Source organism: Cucurbita moschata, unplaced genomic scaffold, assembly GCF_002738365.1.
Source record: "Cucurbita moschata cultivar Rifu unplaced genomic scaffold, Cmos_1.0 Cmo_Scf00045, whole genome shotgun sequence".
In the NCBI taxonomy this organism is placed as follows: Eukaryota; Viridiplantae; Streptophyta; class Magnoliopsida; order Cucurbitales; family Cucurbitaceae; genus Cucurbita; species Cucurbita moschata.
The window spans coordinates 459,089-475,096 of record NW_019268561.1 but is presented as its reverse complement, the minus strand read 5'-3'; the positions used below and the strand labels follow the sequence as shown (position 1 = coordinate 475,096).

The 16,008-nt window shown below is 36.2% G+C and overlaps 3 protein-coding genes across 6 annotated transcripts; all 3 read right to left on the bottom strand.

Annotated features, from left to right (window-relative positions):
- Window positions 1-1,730: 1,730 nt before the first annotated feature.
- LOC111434573 (NAC domain-containing protein 104-like) lies at window positions 1,731-3,121 on the bottom strand. Of its 2 annotated transcripts, none has more exons than XM_023072005.1 (3): window positions 2,911-3,121; window positions 2,215-2,477; window positions 1,731-2,014 (listed from the first exon to the last, which is right to left on the bottom strand). In XM_023072005.1, the coding sequence occupies exons 1-3, from the start codon at window positions 3,080-3,082 to the stop codon at window positions 1,883-1,885; spliced, it is 567 nt and encodes a 188-aa protein (XP_022927773.1). In that variant the 5' UTR covers window positions 3,083-3,121; the 3' UTR covers window positions 1,731-1,882. The 2 variants fall into 2 exon arrangements, with proteins under 2 accessions (XP_022927773.1, XP_022927775.1); XM_023072007.1 differs by having other exon boundaries at window positions 1,731-1,988.
- Window positions 3,122-7,955: 4,834 nt separating this feature from the next.
- Window positions 7,956-10,378, bottom strand: LOC111434574 (mediator of RNA polymerase II transcription subunit 15a-like). 2 transcript variants are annotated; one of them, XM_023072009.1, is made up of 4 exons: window positions 10,276-10,378; window positions 10,024-10,152; window positions 8,255-8,366; window positions 7,956-8,153 (listed from the first exon to the last, which is right to left on the bottom strand). In XM_023072009.1, the coding sequence occupies exons 2-4, from the start codon at window positions 10,131-10,133 to the stop codon at window positions 8,043-8,045; spliced, it is 333 nt and encodes a 110-aa protein (XP_022927777.1). In that variant the 5' UTR covers window positions 10,134-10,152; window positions 10,276-10,378; the 3' UTR covers window positions 7,956-8,042. The 2 variants fall into 2 exon arrangements, with proteins under 2 accessions (XP_022927777.1, XP_022927776.1); XM_023072008.1 differs by having other exon boundaries at window positions 10,220-10,322.
- A 942-nt stretch (window positions 10,379-11,320) lies between these two features.
- LOC111434576 (mediator of RNA polymerase II transcription subunit 15a-like) lies at window positions 11,321-13,972 on the bottom strand. Of its 2 annotated transcripts, XM_023072013.1 has the most exons (4): window positions 13,854-13,972; window positions 13,572-13,718; window positions 11,771-11,882; window positions 11,354-11,669 (listed from the first exon to the last, which is right to left on the bottom strand). In XM_023072013.1, exons 2-4 carry the CDS (start codon window positions 13,679-13,681, stop codon window positions 11,559-11,561), a joined length of 333 nt encoding a protein of 110 aa, XP_022927781.1. In that variant the 5' UTR covers window positions 13,682-13,718; window positions 13,854-13,972; the 3' UTR covers window positions 11,354-11,558. The 2 variants fall into 2 exon arrangements, with proteins under 2 accessions (XP_022927780.1, XP_022927781.1); XM_023072012.1 differs by lacking the exon at window positions 13,854-13,972 and having other exon boundaries at window positions 11,321-11,669; window positions 13,572-13,846.
- Between the last annotated feature and the right edge of the window lie 2,036 nt (window positions 13,973-16,008).

Sequence of the window (16,008 nt, the reverse complement as noted above, 5' to 3'; positions counted from 1 at the left end):
TTCTTTCTTTTTTTTTTTTTTTTTTTTTTTTTTTTTTTTAATCTTGTGCTTTTTTACGAAGTAAATGATACAATAGTTTTTATGTGATGTTGCTTTTGGTAGGGATCACACAAGGTAAATAAATAAATTATTTCATTTACGAAAAAAGGTTAAAATTTAACGTTAGAGTTAATTCATTCGTCTGATTCTAAAAAATAGTCTCTACTGACTCACGTGTGTTCGGCTTGGAGCAATCATATTTTTTACGACCTCTTGAGATTTTTTTTTTTAAACAGTATGTGAGTGAGAATAAAACATGTTTGTTAACAATGATTGTCTGATACCATGTTAGGTGAGATTGAAAGTCCAATATTCATTCATGTTCACGACGTTTAAATAGGATACAAGCTATCTACTAAATCTTAAAAATAAGAGAAAACATTGTACTAACCAAATCTGAAAAATAAAACATGTTTGTTAAGAATGATTGTCTGATACTCTGTTAGATGGGATCAAAAGTCTAATATTAATTAATGTTCACAAAGTTTAAATAAGATACAACTACCAACTTAATCTTAAAAATAAGAGAAAATATTGTATTAACCAAATCTGAAAATAAAACATGTTTGTTAAGAATGATTGTCTGATACCATGTTAGGCGGGATTGAAAGTTCAATATTCTTTAATGTTCACAACGGTTTAAATAGGATAAGCTATCAATTGAATCTTAAAAATAAGAGAAAACATTGTACTAACCAAATCTGAAAATAAAACATGTTTGTTAAGAATGATTGTCTGATACCATGTAAGGTGGGATCGAAAGTCCAATATTCATTAATGTTCACAACTTTTAAACAGGATAAGCTACCAATTGAATCTTAAAAATAAAAGAAAATATTCTACTAACCAAATCTGAAAATAAAACATGTTTGTTAAGAATGATTGTGTCATACATGTTAGGTGAGATCAAAAGTCTAATATTCATTTTACAACATTTAAATAAGATACAAGCATGTTAAGAATGATTGTCTGATACCGTGTAAGGTGGGATCGAAAGTTCATTATTCATTAATGTTCACAACGTTTAAATAGGATACAAGCTACTAATTGAATCTAAAAAATAAGAGAAAATATTCTACTAACCAAATCTGAAAATAAGATAAAATATATAAAGATGTTCGTTTAATCGAAAACTTGTTTTCAAACAAGTTGGTTTTTTCGTGTGGGTTATAGTTCAATAATTATTGGGAAAAAAAAATGTTCGTTTTTAATAATATTCGAAAGAGATTTCTACAATGATATCTTGAAAAAAATATTTCACATTTTGATATGAACCAAGACATCAATTATGTGATATAAACTTCGAAGAAAATGTTAAAAAAGAAAAAAAAATATGGTGTTCAAATTATCACAAGATGTTACAATTCATCTCACATTTGTTCGAGAGCTCCGTACTAGTGTACTTTGTTGGAGGGGAGTATTGTTGAGGATTGTTATGAGAGGTTATGCGTGGACAATATCATACCATTATGAAGAGTCGTGATTCCTAACATGGTATCAGAGTCATGTCTTAAATTTAGTCATGACAATAGAATCATCAAATATCGAATAAAGAATTGCGAGTCTCGAAGGTGTAGTCGAACAAAGAGCGTACTTTATTGGGCCCTCCAAAGAGAGAAGTCGAGCCTCCCAGAGAGGCTGTTTACATGAATGGAAGAAAAAAAAAAAGCTTTTTTTTATTTTACTTTTGTAGAACTAATTAATAAAAATAAACATAAAGAAAAGAAAAAGAATAATTTAAAAAAAAAAAAGTGGAAAATATAAAAAGGAGGTCGGTTGGGTTGGTAATTTAGTGCCACGTGGTAAGGGATTGTTCGGTAATAGCTGAATCCTATCCTTATCTTCAATGGAGGCGATCCGGTAAGCTTATTTCGTCAAGATCATCCAGCGTTAAAAAAACTTCATCCAAACACGACAGCTCCGCCCCTTCTTCTTCTTCCTCGTAAACTCTGCACAATACCCATTTGCTGTAATCCTGAAAAAACCATTCAATCTGTATTTATTCATAAATTATAATTTACCATATATATCATATTTTCTTTTTTTTTTATTAAAAACAAATATACGGATATTTACTATATAATTTTATTTATTTGATTTTATAAATAGATTTTATTTTAAGCGGTTTTTTAAAAAGTGGTTTTTGAAAAGTGGTTTCAGTGGACGGTGGCGTACTCGTTTTGGACGTCCTCGGCGTCTGGACGATCTACCGGCGGCGGCGGCGGCGTTGTAAAGACGATACTCGTGCATTACCCAGTTGGTTTTGGCGTCGCCGACGTGGAAGAGAAAATATTTCTTCATTCCGACGACTTCGGCGGTGGCGGAAGCGACGACGGGCTCGTCTCGGCCCAATGGATTCCAGTAGCCATTAGCGGTAACTCGAGCGTCGGTTTTTCTACTGTAGAAATACCACTGGTTTCCCTCTCCCAACGCCTTCCCTAAACACACAACCAATCATCAACTTCCACGTGTAATATAAAAAAATATATTTATAGCTTAAATTAATGGAAACTTAATATCTCCTATCTTAATATATAAATAATATCAATATATTAAAAATTACTAAAAATATATATTTCTAAATTAAAAAAAATATATAGTACCTCTTTTATTTTATTTCATAGTCTTCATCCTTTTATTTCATATTTTTTAAAATTTTTAAAATTAAACGATATTTTTAAAACAGTTCGAGAGCATTTACGAAAACTATTTTGGTCCATAAAATCGTTTATTAAACTTTTTTTTTTTTCAAAGTTTGATATTTTTTAATTTTTTTAAGTCGAAAAGTTAAATATATCTTTTAAATTTTAAAAATTAAAAAAAAAAAATCAACAAAAGAGGTAAAAAAAAGTCTTATATAGTTAAACATACCATCTAGTTCCCATGGATCGTAGGGGAAGAGAGCGAGATCGGGAATGACGTCGGGGTGGCACGGTAGCAAGGCGGCCTTGCGATGGAGGAAATGGACGACGAGCTCTTCATCGGTGGGATAGAATCGGAACCCGGGAGGGAGGGTGAAGTTGTGGGTATGAGCAGCATCCATGGGAGGTGAAGAATGGAAGAGAAGAATGATGATATTTATAAAGAAGAGTGTGACGTGAGAGTGAAGTTAGGCAATCAATTTGATCACTAAAACACATGTAATGAAGACCCACAACACAAATCAAAATCAAACCCTTCAAAAAAAGCAAACAACTTGAGATGATCATACACAAAGATAATGATTATGAACGAGAAGAAGGCGGCGTAAAATGGAACACTTTCACTTTCTCAAATACAAAATCGTCCACCGCTATCAGATATTGTCTGTTTTGACCTGTTACGTATCAACATCAGCCTCACGGCTTTAAAACGTATTGACTAGAGAGAGGTTTCTACATCCTTATAAGGAGTTCTTCATTCCCCTCTCCAATCAACGTCGCGATTGACTTGGGATGTTACATATGGTATCAAAGCTCGATATCAAGCGGTGTGTTAGCGAGGACGTTGGCCCCCAAGGGAGAGGTGGACTGTGATATCTCACATTGATTGGAGAAGGGGACGAAACATTTCTTATAAGGGTGTGGAAACCTCTACCTAACAGACGCGTATTAAAATTGTGAGGTAGATAGTATCTGCTAGCGATGGGTTTGGGTTGTTATAGTCATGATTTTGATGCACTCCTTGTGTCAAGCCTTAAGGGAAACTTAAGCCTCTTTTTTCGCTGGGTTTTATATGAGGTTCTCCTTCACCGACCGAACACAACTCATGCAGAAACTTAGCTATGTTCGGCCATATACGTCATTCATGTGTGCATGTTCATTCAATTACGACCCTACCAACAAAACATATGTACTACCCTCGATTAGGTTTTAGCAATCTTCTTTCTATGCCCGTGAATTTTCTAATAATTTACTAAAACTTTTCGATTTTTTTTTATTATGTTATTTCTATTTCTCTTCATTAATAGTACGACAGACATGTTCGATGAAATTTGGTTAAAGAAGGACAATCCATGTCTTTCGGTACTTAACTAAAATCGAGATATTTTCTATTATTTCATAATTTTTATATATATATATATATATATATATATATAATTGGAATTTAGAAATATATGAAAAATATGGAATTGGATAATTGTAGTTTCAACTTTTAATTATTAAAAAAAATAGTGTGAAAATGGAAGACTTTGAAGCATCATCACACGTCACGCTTACGCCACCCCACCTGCTACGCCCACGTGTCACGCGCGAAAATGGGTTTGGTCGTGGACCAATTTCGGAAGTCAGTGGGCCCACATCATTGGAGTGTCATCTGTCCCTACACACTCATTTCCATCAACAATTATTGTTTTTTTTTAAACTATATATATATATATATATATTTTTTTTTTATTATTATTATTATTATTATAATCTTTTCAATTGCAGGCTCGGGAGGTGTGATGTCCACATTGGTTGGGGAAGAGAACAAAACACCATTTATAAGGGTGTGGAAACCTTCCCCTAACAGACGCGTTTTAAAGCTTTGAGGGGAAGCCCGAAAGAAAAATTCCAAAGAAGACAATATCTGTTAGCAATGGGTCTGGGTCGTTACAAATGGTATCAAAGTTAGACACTGGATGATGTGTCAGCCTTCTCGTTGTTCCCCCACAAATGGTATCAAAGCTGGACACTAGATGATGTGTCAGCCTTCTCGCTATTCCGCCACAAATAGTATCAGAGCTGGACACTAGATGATGTGTTAGCCTTCTCGCTATTCCCCCACAAATGGTAGCAGAGTTGGACACTGGATGATGTGTCAGTCTTCTCGTTGTTCCTTCCAGAGCTAGACACTGGATGATGTGTCAGCCTTCTCGTTGTTCCCCCACAAATGGTATCAGAGCTGGACATTGGATGATGTGTCAGCCTTCTCGTTGTTCTCCCACAAATGGTATCAGAGCTAGACACTGGATGATGTGTCAGCCTTCTCGTTGTTCCCCCACAAATGGTATCAGAGCTAGACATTGGATGATGTGTCAGCCTTCTCGCTATTCCCCCACAAATGGTATCAGAGCTAGACACTGGATGACGTGTCAACCTTCTCGCTATTTCCCAAAAGGATGTAAACACGAGGCGGTGTGCTAGTAAGGACGCTGACCTCGTTTTAAATATCAAAATTACGATATTTAATAATGTTTTGTCAATAAATATTAAAAAATTTATTCAAAGAAAAGAAGTATTTTAAAAAAAAAAATGCAATCAACTATTTCTTAGGGTTGTGGGCATGCCTCAAGTGGGCCCCACCCTCACTAAAAAATTAATATATATTTTAAGTAACTGAACACAATTATTCTAAATTAATAATTTAAAATTTAAATTTAAATTAATGTGACGTATAAGTGAAGATAATAATAATAATAATAATAATAATAATTAAATTACTAATTTTAGTTTATAGACATTGACGTAACTGAGTTTTCCATTTCACTTTCTTCACTAACTTTTTTAAATTCAATAATTAAGCTCTTTCCTTTACATCTTTATTTATTTTTAAAATTTTATTTTTTAAATCACTTACTATTAACGGTTGTTGAACTCGAAGAAAAAAGGATGTCGGGTTTATTTAGTTAGTCAACTGGCTTGTATTTCGTGGAACGAATTGAAAGGGTTCGTGGATAATACCCGAGATAAGAGTTGAAAAAAACGAATGACTGAATAAACGTACGTGCTGAGTAAACGGAGCTATGACTCGGTCGTGCTTCACTGATAGATCTAGATTTCGATTCCCGGCTCTTAATATTCTATTATACTCATATTTTGATGATGTATTTACAGTGTCTTTTGCATGAACTTCCACTGAATTATGTCGAATTATATTTGTTAGATGCATGTTTTTAAATTGATTAGGATTATCGAGTCGTGTTAAATTTTACGTCGTAGTAGCAATCCCGAGCTCAAGATTTTCGAGATTAAAAACTTTCTTCTTTGTAGCAATTCCGAGCTCAAGATTCTCGAGATTAAAAATTATCGAGTAACATAGTACATTGAAGTAGAGAAAGGATGTACTGAATTTTAGAATCATTACAAAGAAGAAAGTTTATGGAAATGGAATGGGCAAAAGTTTTCAATTTGTTGTTGAAATTCATAATGTGTTGCTTCAACTTATCAATGATGAAAAATTCTAAACTAGTTGTCTTCTATTGGATTTTAATAAAAGTTGTAGTGGACATCGAGGTGTATTTGACGAGAGCTTTAAAAGTTGAACGTTAAAAATATCTTTAGCTCGAGAACAACTACATTTTTTATAAGAGTATGAAAACCTCACTCTAACAACACGTTCTAAAATCGTGAGGCTGATAGCGATACGTAACGAGTCAAATTGGATAATATCTACTAGCAGTAGGTTTGGGTTGTTACAAATGATATTAGAGCTAGGCACCGAACAGTGTGCCAGCGAAGACGCTAGATCTTGAAGGGGGTTTGGATTGTGAGATTCACATCGGTTGAAGAGAAGAACAAAATATTGTTTATAATAGTTCAACAAGGACAAACAAAATAATTATAAAAGTCTATTATATATATTTAGTTTATAATTGTGTCAACTAGGGCGTATGCATAACATTTCGTGGCCTAGATTATAGTTCGTTGTGGGCTGCTCGAAGTTAGTGACTACAGATGGTGTGCCCTGAGTTCGAATCCGAGTCTACATGTTGTTTCTTCTTCACCCGACTATCACATGAATGATTATTTTTCATCCCCGACTTCTCTGATTGATTTCCAACCACCATGCATTTGTTCTTTACTCACACAACATCACTTTTAAGTCCCTCTTCGTGTTCACGTTCTAAACGTTCTATCCTTATGTATTGCTACTGTGTTGACGCAGTAGATGAGCGTGTGAGAACTTTTGGATGATTTGCGAGCAGAAGAGGAAGGTTTTGTAGCATTCGTGGACTGTTTGCTTCCATGAAATTTATGACACTGTTTTATTTTTTATTTTTTTTCCCGTTACACAGCTCCTTAGAAACATAGCGTTTATAAAGTCACAAATATGCATGAGATTTCGTAACATTTTCATTAAGTGATATGAACATGAAAAACTATCACAACAATCTCAGTGAACATTTAAGATTTGGAACAGTTCTCAATGAACATTTAAAATTCAGAATCATTCTCAACGAACATTCAAGATTTAGAACCATTCTCAACGAACATTCAAGATTCAAAACCGTTCTCAACGAACATTCAAGATTCAAAACCGTTTTCAACGAACATTCAAGATTCAAAACCGTTCTCAACGAACATTCAAGATTTAGAACCGTTTTCAACGAACATTCAAGATTCAAAACCGTTCTCAACGAACATTCATGATTCAGAACCGTTCTCAACGACATTCAATCAAGATTCAGAACCATTCTCAATGAACATTCAAGACTCAGAATCGTTCTCAACGAACATTCAAGATTTAGAACCGTTCTCAATGAACATTCAAGATTTGGAACCGTTCTCAACGAACATTCAAGATTCAGAACAGTTCTCAACGAACATTCAAGATTTAGAACCGTTCTCAACGAACATTCAAGATTCAGAACAGTTCTCAACGAACATTCAAGATTCAGAACAGTTCTCAACGAACATTCAAGATTCAGAACCGTTCTCAACGAACATTCAAGATTCAGAACCGTTCTCAACGAACATTCAAGATTCAGAACAGTTCTCAATAAACATTCACGATTTAGAACAGTTCTAATTATCATATAATATCTCATAACACTAAGACGTACTAAGACTAACATAATAAACATTCAAGATTCAGAACAGTTCTATTCCAACATTAAGACGTACTAAGACTATCATATAATATCTCATTCCAACACTAAGACATACTCAAGACATACTCAGGACATACTAAGGACATACTAAGACGTTCTAGACGTTCTAATAGTAGACTCATTTACCTTATTAGCCAATAAAGTATATTGGCCTCTGAGAGTTGGTAAATACATTAGAAGAAACATTGTCATTGTGGATGTTCTCTGACTAAGGTTGATTGGAAGACACGGGGCCCGACACTGATGGTAATGCAGTGGTCGTCCCAGACTTGGTTTCCATAGTAAGCATCCTCAGAGATATTTTCCTTAGGTAATCTGACTGAAATTAGAGGTTCAATATAGAAATGGTGAGTACTCAGTGTTGTATTTAGTAGATAGCATAATAGATCAGGGCTTTATACAAGTGAGAGCAGCAAGTACCTGACTGGTTGCGGCATTGTAAACCTTTTCCTCGAACCTTACAGCAATTTTCCTCAACTCATTCAATCCCTCAGGACCAGAAACAGGAATGTGCCTCTTCAATGTCTCAATTCTACATAAAAATGGAAAAGATGGTGGCTGACAAGTTTATTAAACGCAAAAGCACGTGAAGCTGTTCGGGAGCGAAAAAACTATAGCTGTAACCCACATCCATGATTCAAAATATTAGTGTAACAACTTAAGCTCCCTGCTAGCAGATATTATATGATTTGACTTGTTATGTATCGCCGTTTTAAAACGAATTTACTATGGAGGTTTCCACACCCTTACGAGGAATGTTTCATTCCCTCTCCAACCAATGTGGGATCTCACAATCCACCCCCTTGAGAACAGGGCCTAGCGTCTTTGTTGGTTTACTGTCCGGTGTTTGACTCTGGTACCATTTATAACAGCCCAAGCCCACCGCTAAAATATATTGTCCGCTTTGACTCGTTACGTATCGCTGTCAATCTTGCGGTTTTAAAACGTGTCTACTAGGGAGAGGTCTCCACACCCTTACGAGGAATGTTTCGTTCCCTCTCCAACCAATGTGGGATCTCACAATCCACCCCTTGAGGGTCTAGGGTTCCCCTCTCCAACTGATGTGGGATCTCACAATCCACCCCCTGAAGGGTCTAGCATCCTCGCTAGGTGATTTTGGTACCATTTGTAACAGCCTAACCTCACCACTAAAATATATTGTCCGCTTTGGCCCGTTAAGTATCGTTGTCAGTCTCGCGATTTTAAAATGCATCTGCTAAGGAGAGGTTTCTACACCATTACGACGAATGTTTCATTCCCCTCTCCATACTCTCCAACCAATATGGGATGTCACGATACTTTAGAACAGTTAGAGGAAAATTCAATAGAGTCCATGCTGCTCCAAATAAGATATTCGTCTTATGTTCAATGAAGGGGTAACACTTGAAGAAACAAATAGGAACCGCATCCACAAAATCTAACCTACCACATCTTCAAACCAGAAATGGAAAAGTGAACGGGATAATTTTAAATCACCAACTCTCTCACCAATCCTCAACGATCCTTCCCACGAACAAACTACACTATAGAACCTCTCTTGAGAACTATGTAGCTCTCAAGAACAATTTCCCCTTAAACGAGGCTCGACTACTTTTTCTGGAGCCCTCGAACAAAGTAACTACACTATAGAGACTCTCCTGAGAACTATGTAGCCCTCAAGAACAATCTCCTCTTAAACGAGGCTCGACTCCTTTCTTTGGAGCCCTCAAACAAAGTACACCCTTGATTTCTTTCTCTGGAGCCCTCGAACAGAGTACACTCTCTGTTCGACACTTGAGTCACTTTTGACTACACCTTCAAGGCTCACAACTTCTTTGTTCGACATTTGAAGATTCTCATGACTCTAATACCAAGTTAGGAATCACGACTCTCTAAAATTGTATGATATTTTCCACTTTGAGCATAACCTCTCGTAGCTTTTACTTTTCGGAACCCCAAAAGGCCTAATCCTTAGGATCATCTTAATTACCCAACGTGGAATTCTCTCCAAACAATCTTCGATAAGGTTTTGGAAAAATCAGTTCGAATCCATCAGTTAAACACAAATTTAAGAAAAGGTAGAAAAAGGTTTTGCCGTTCATAGCTTAATTCAGAAAACCATCACATAGTAACTAATCTAAGCAGCGAACTATGAACACAAAAAGTTACAAAATCTCAGACAAACTTCTCAAAGAAGCAAGAAATCATACATGCTGTTGACAATTCGATGCCGAGAATCCGGCGGCAACTGAGACCTCCAAACCCCGGCATCGACTTCGGGTTCTCCACCTTGAGCAGGCCCTAAATGATTTGAATCCATTCAAAAGTTTCGAAATAACCTACGAGAAGAAATTGCGTCAAAACCCCAATAACAAAGCAAAAGGAGAGAGTGAAGAATCGACACACCTCGGTTTCTCCTCAATGTTCATAAAATATTTTCTTATGAATTTCTAAGAAATTACCTCCTGACATCTTCGAATCAGTCGACAAATGTTGGAATGGACAACTGACATAGTCCAGTCGTAGTCACATTGGAATCGAGTCTGTAAGCTTGTTGGATTGGGCTTTGAGGTTTGGTGTAATATCCCAAGTAAGGATCGACCCAAAACATCAAGAAAAGAAATTAACACATTGACATTCAAACAAGAACAAGAGTCTTAAGGCGAGTTATTTTCAATATCCTAAGAAGTAATTTTAGGCATTTAAGTCCTTTGGAAAAGGATCCAAACCGAAACCCAAAAAGTAAGCATTTAGGATGAAAATGTCATTTTTTTTTCAATTTTTAAGGAATTTAAAGGATCCAAACCAAAACCGAAAAAGTAAGCATTTAGGACGAAAATGTCATTTTTTTCAATTTTTAAGGAATTTCCGTTAAGAAGGAATTTCAAAGTGTTTGAGAAGAAAAAAGTGACTAACAAAAGATAAATAATTACACCATTTTTTTTTTTCCCAGTTACACCGCCTTTGTAAACATAACGCTTATGAAGTCACAAATATGCATGAGATTCCGAAACATTTTTATTTAGTGATACCAACATGAAAAACTATCACAACAATAACATGAACATTCAAGATTCATAGCCGTTTCAATTATCATATAACATCTCATTCAAAACAATCTCATAAACATTCAAGATTCATAACCGTTTCAATTATCATATCATATCTCATTCAAAACAATCTCATGAACATTCAAGATTCAGAACCGCTTCAATTATCATGATCTTATTCAAACCAATCTCATGAACACTCACAAGATTAAGAACAGTTTCAATTATCATATAATATCTCATGAACACTCAAGATTCAGAAAAGTTTCAATTATCATATGATATCTCATTCAAACCAATCTCACGAACACTCAAGATTCAGAACAGTTTCAAGTATCATATGATATCTCATTCAAACTAATCTCATGAACACTCAAGATTCAGAACAGTTTCAATTATCATATGATATCTCATTCAAACCAATCTCATGAACACTCAAGATTAAGAACAGTTTCAATTATCATATGATATCTCATTCAAACCAATCTCATGAACACTCAAGATTCAGAATAGTTTCAATTATCATATAAATATCTCATTCCAAGCACCGAAACGTTCTAATAATAATAATAGTAGAGTCATTTACCTTAATAGCGAATAAAGTATATTTACATTATTGGCCTCACAGAGTTGGTAAATACATTAGAAGGAGCAGTGTTATTTTGGATATTCTGGGAGAGTAATTGCAGGCGTGGCTAAGGTTGATTGGAAGCCATAGGCCCAGACATTGATGGTAATGCAGGGGTCGTCCCAGGCTTGGTTTCCATAGTAAGCATCCTCAGAGATATTTTCCTTAGGTAATCTGACTGAAATTAGAGGTTCAAAATACAATTGGTGAGTACTCAGTGTTGTATTTAGTGGATAGCATAATAGATCAGGGCTTTATACAAGTGAGAGCAGCAAGTACCTGACTGGTAGCGACAGTGTAAACCTTTTCCTCGAACCTTACAGCAATTTTCCTCACCTCACTCAACCCCTCAGGACCCGAAACAGGAAGGTGCCTCTTCAATGTCTCAATTCTACATAAAAATGGAAAAGATTGTGGCTGACAAGTTTATTAAACGCAAAAGCACGGGGAGCTGTTTGGGAGCGAAACACTATAGCTGTAAACCACGTCCATGATTCAAAATATTAGTGTAACAGCTTAAGCTCACCGCTAGCAGATATTGTCCGCTTTGGCCCCTTACATATCACTGTCAGCCTCACGGTTTTAAAACGCGTCTACTAGGGAGAGGTTTCCACACCCTTATGAAGAATGTTTCATTCCCCTCTCCAACCAATGTGGGATCTCACAATCCACCCCTTTGAGGGCCTAGCGTCTTCGTTGGCACACCTCTCGATGTCTGACTTTGATACCATTTGTAACAGTCCAAGCTCGCTACTAACAAATATTGTCCGCTTTAGCCTGTTACGTATCGCCGTCTGCCTCGCAGTTCTAAAACGCATCTATTAAGGAGAGGTTTTCACACCCTTAAGAGGAATGTTTTGTTCCCCTCTCTGACTAATATAGGAGCATTTTGAAGGAATGTACTTTAGAACCGTTAATTCAATAGGATCCATACTACTTCAAATAAGTTGTACGTCTTATGTTCAATGGAGGGTTAATACTTGAAGAAACAAATAGGAACCGCCACCACAAAAGCTAACCTACCATAATACCTGAAGAAACAAATAGGAACTGCCTCCACAAAATCTAACCTACCATATCTTCAAACCAGAAATAGAAAAGTGAACGGGATAACTTTAACAAACTAGGTTTGTAAGGAATCATGAATCTCCCAACAATCCTTTTTCCTACTACACCGTAGAGCCTCCCCAGAGGTCTATGTAGCCCTCGAACACAACCATCCTTCTCCATTGTACGTCTTATGTTCAATGGAGGGTTAATACTTGAAGAAACAAATAGGAACCGCCACCACAAAAGCTAACCTACCATAATACCTGAAGAAACAAATAGGAACTGCCTCCACAAAATCTAACCTACCATATCTTCAAACCAGAAATAGAAAAGTGAACGGGATAACTTTAACAAACTAGGTTTGTAAGGAATCATGAATCTCCCAACAATCCTTTTTCCTACTACACCGTAGAGCCTCCCCAGAGGTCTATGTAGCCCTCGAACACAACCATCCTTCTCTACTATACCATAGAGCCTCCCCAGAGGTCTATGTAGCCCTCAGACAGTCTCCTCTTAAACCTCTCCTTAAACCCTTAAACGAGGCTGGACTCCTTTCTCTGGAGCACTTATGACTATACCTTCAAGGCTTACAATTTCTTTGTTCGACAATTGAAGATTCTATTAACATTGCTAAGTTAAGGGCATGACTTTGATACCATGTTAGGAATCACGACTCTCTACAGCGATATGATATTGTCCACTTTTAGCATAATCTCTCATGGCTTCACTTTGGCTTTCCCAAAAGGCCTCGTACCAATAAAGATAGTATTTCTTAGGATCATCCTCTTCATTAGCCAACATGGAATTCCTCCCAACAATCTTCAACAAGGTTTTGGAATCAGTTCGCATCCATCAGTTAAACACAAATCTAAGAAAAGGTAGAATAAGGTTTTGCTGTTCATAGCTTAATTCAAAAAACTATCCCATAGTAACTAATCTAAGCAGCGAACTATGAATCAAAAAGTTGCAAAAGCGCAAACAAATTTCTCAAATAGGGTATTAATGGCATGGAAGAAGAAAGTAATCATACATCTTGTCGACAATTCGATGCCGAGATTCCGGCTGCAATTGAGACCTCCAATCCCCAGCATCGACACCGGATTCTCCACCTTGAGCAGGCCCCAAATGATTTGAATCCATTCAAAAGTTGCGAAACAATCTAAATTGCGCCAAAACCCTAATAACAAAGCAAAAGGAGAGAGTGAATCGGGAACAGCCTTATGAATGATTGTCTCCTCACACCTTGGGTACCAAGTTACTCGGTTTCTCCTCAATGTTCATCAAATTTTCTGATGAATTTCTAAGAAATTACCTCTTGAAATCTTTGAATCAGTCAACAAATGTTGGATTGGGCAACTGACCTAGTCCAGTCGTAGTCACATTGGAGTCCAATCTGTAAGCTTGTTGGATTGGGCTTTGAGGTTTGGTGTAATATCCAAAATATTCATTCAGAAATTAAGACACTCTTATAGCAAGTAATTTTAGACATTTGAAATTACCAAAATACCCTTGAACTTTGAAATAATTACGAAAATAGTACAGATCAGAAAATCAGATCCACGGCAGTGAGTAGTCCTAAAAAAAAATCTACCATATCTTCATTTTCAATCGTTGGATCTTCACCAAATTTGAATGCCCAAAATTTAAACAGAAATTCTAGTGTTGGTCGAGCTAACTTCTCTGGTGCTACTGTCAGACACCCAAATGGAATAGCAACCGTCGTAGCATCATGACAAACATGATGATCATTTTCCTTTTCATAACGTACGTATTCGTATTCATCATAAAAGAAAATATCTCTACGCTTGTGAACATACATTTATGCACGAGGTCCCAACATTTTTCATTGTAAACAAATCGTGCAAGACAGCCCTTACAAAATCATTTCATTTATAGCATAATCTTTGAAACATATCTTAAGGGTTATCGATCATAAATCTCTTTATCTCAAAACATTTCATAGCTTGTGATAACATATCATGGCCTAGTATAATCATATCACAGCGTATCATGGCATTTCATAGCATATCATAATTCATCGAGGCATAATACGAAATTCATTTACGTTTTAATATTACTTGGCATATTTTGGCATATCATGTAGCAAAACATATCATATCATCAAACATATGATACATACACGGCCACTAGGCACGTGTCATCATATATAAAACAATTCTTCCAACCATACTGATAGTAGAGCCACTTACTTGGTTGACCTTAACCGAAGCTCTATCTAATTTTTGAATTGGTTTGACTTCGTCCCTCGAAGTTCGTTTCAACTTATTCGAAAGGCGCTTCAACCTATTAGAAATATTTACCTAATTCTTTCGGTAAATCCAACTCCTAACTTAATTTAACTTAAATTGAGGAAATAGGAATCGATATGAACCAAGGCATCTTATCATGTAATATTAATGCCACATTAAGAATAATCAAACTTCATTTATGCAACAAAGGCTTCAAGATGGGGCTTCATTTATTCTTTAACTGATTGATAATTTAGAGTTATTGTATTTTCAATGTATTTTAAGATTTATTTACATAGTGACTAATTATGGTCATAAAACATGCATAGTGGTTAATTATGATCTAATTGTGGTCATAAAGTATGAAAGTTGCATCTCTTGGAAAGCCTCGTGAAAGGTTAAAAGTTTTCATTTTGAGACTATATAATGTCATGCATGTTATATTTGTAAAATAGACTTGAAAAATATAGTAAAATGAACATTTGTGCTTTCCTTTAGCCATGTCGTTTCTTTGCAATTATATGTAGTTTAGGTTGTATATAGAATTATTCAAGCTCGAGATCAATCTTGTTTGTGGAGTGATTCGAATCTCAAATAAGTATTCTTGCCTTGAGATATTTGATCAACAAGGTAATCTGAATTTTACTTTCCCTTGAAGTGATTCTTTATCTATAGGGCTAAGTTTAGATTATATTGCATGTTGAAATACACAAACTCGAGCCGTTTACGCCACGGAGCAGCGTCGAAGTCGAGCCGAGGAGTGCGATGTTGAACGAGCCGCAACTGGAGACAAGACACGTGTGGGGTTGAGAAGCGCGAGTCATTAATCGAGTGGAGGCATAGCCTTCGGGTCAGGTTGCTCGGGCGTGCAAATCGCGTGCGTCTGTTGGATCGCGCAAGTTTTGTAGGTTGCAAGGTGCGTCTGCTAGGCCATATGCATAGCATTAAGTGGGCTTAGCTTACACGCCGTCATGGACTGCGCGAAGTCAGTGGTTGCAGATGGTGTGCCCCGAGTCCACGGGTCGTTTCTTCTTCACCCGACTGTCACGCAAATCACAACCCTAATCTTCGATCGATTCTTTTTCCTTCCAACGTATCTACTTGATTTTCGGCCACCACGCATCTACCCTTCACTCACACAACGTCACTCTAAGTCCCTCTTTGTGTTATTGTCGCCGATAAGTCACAAATATGCATGAGATTTCGTAACAGTTTCAA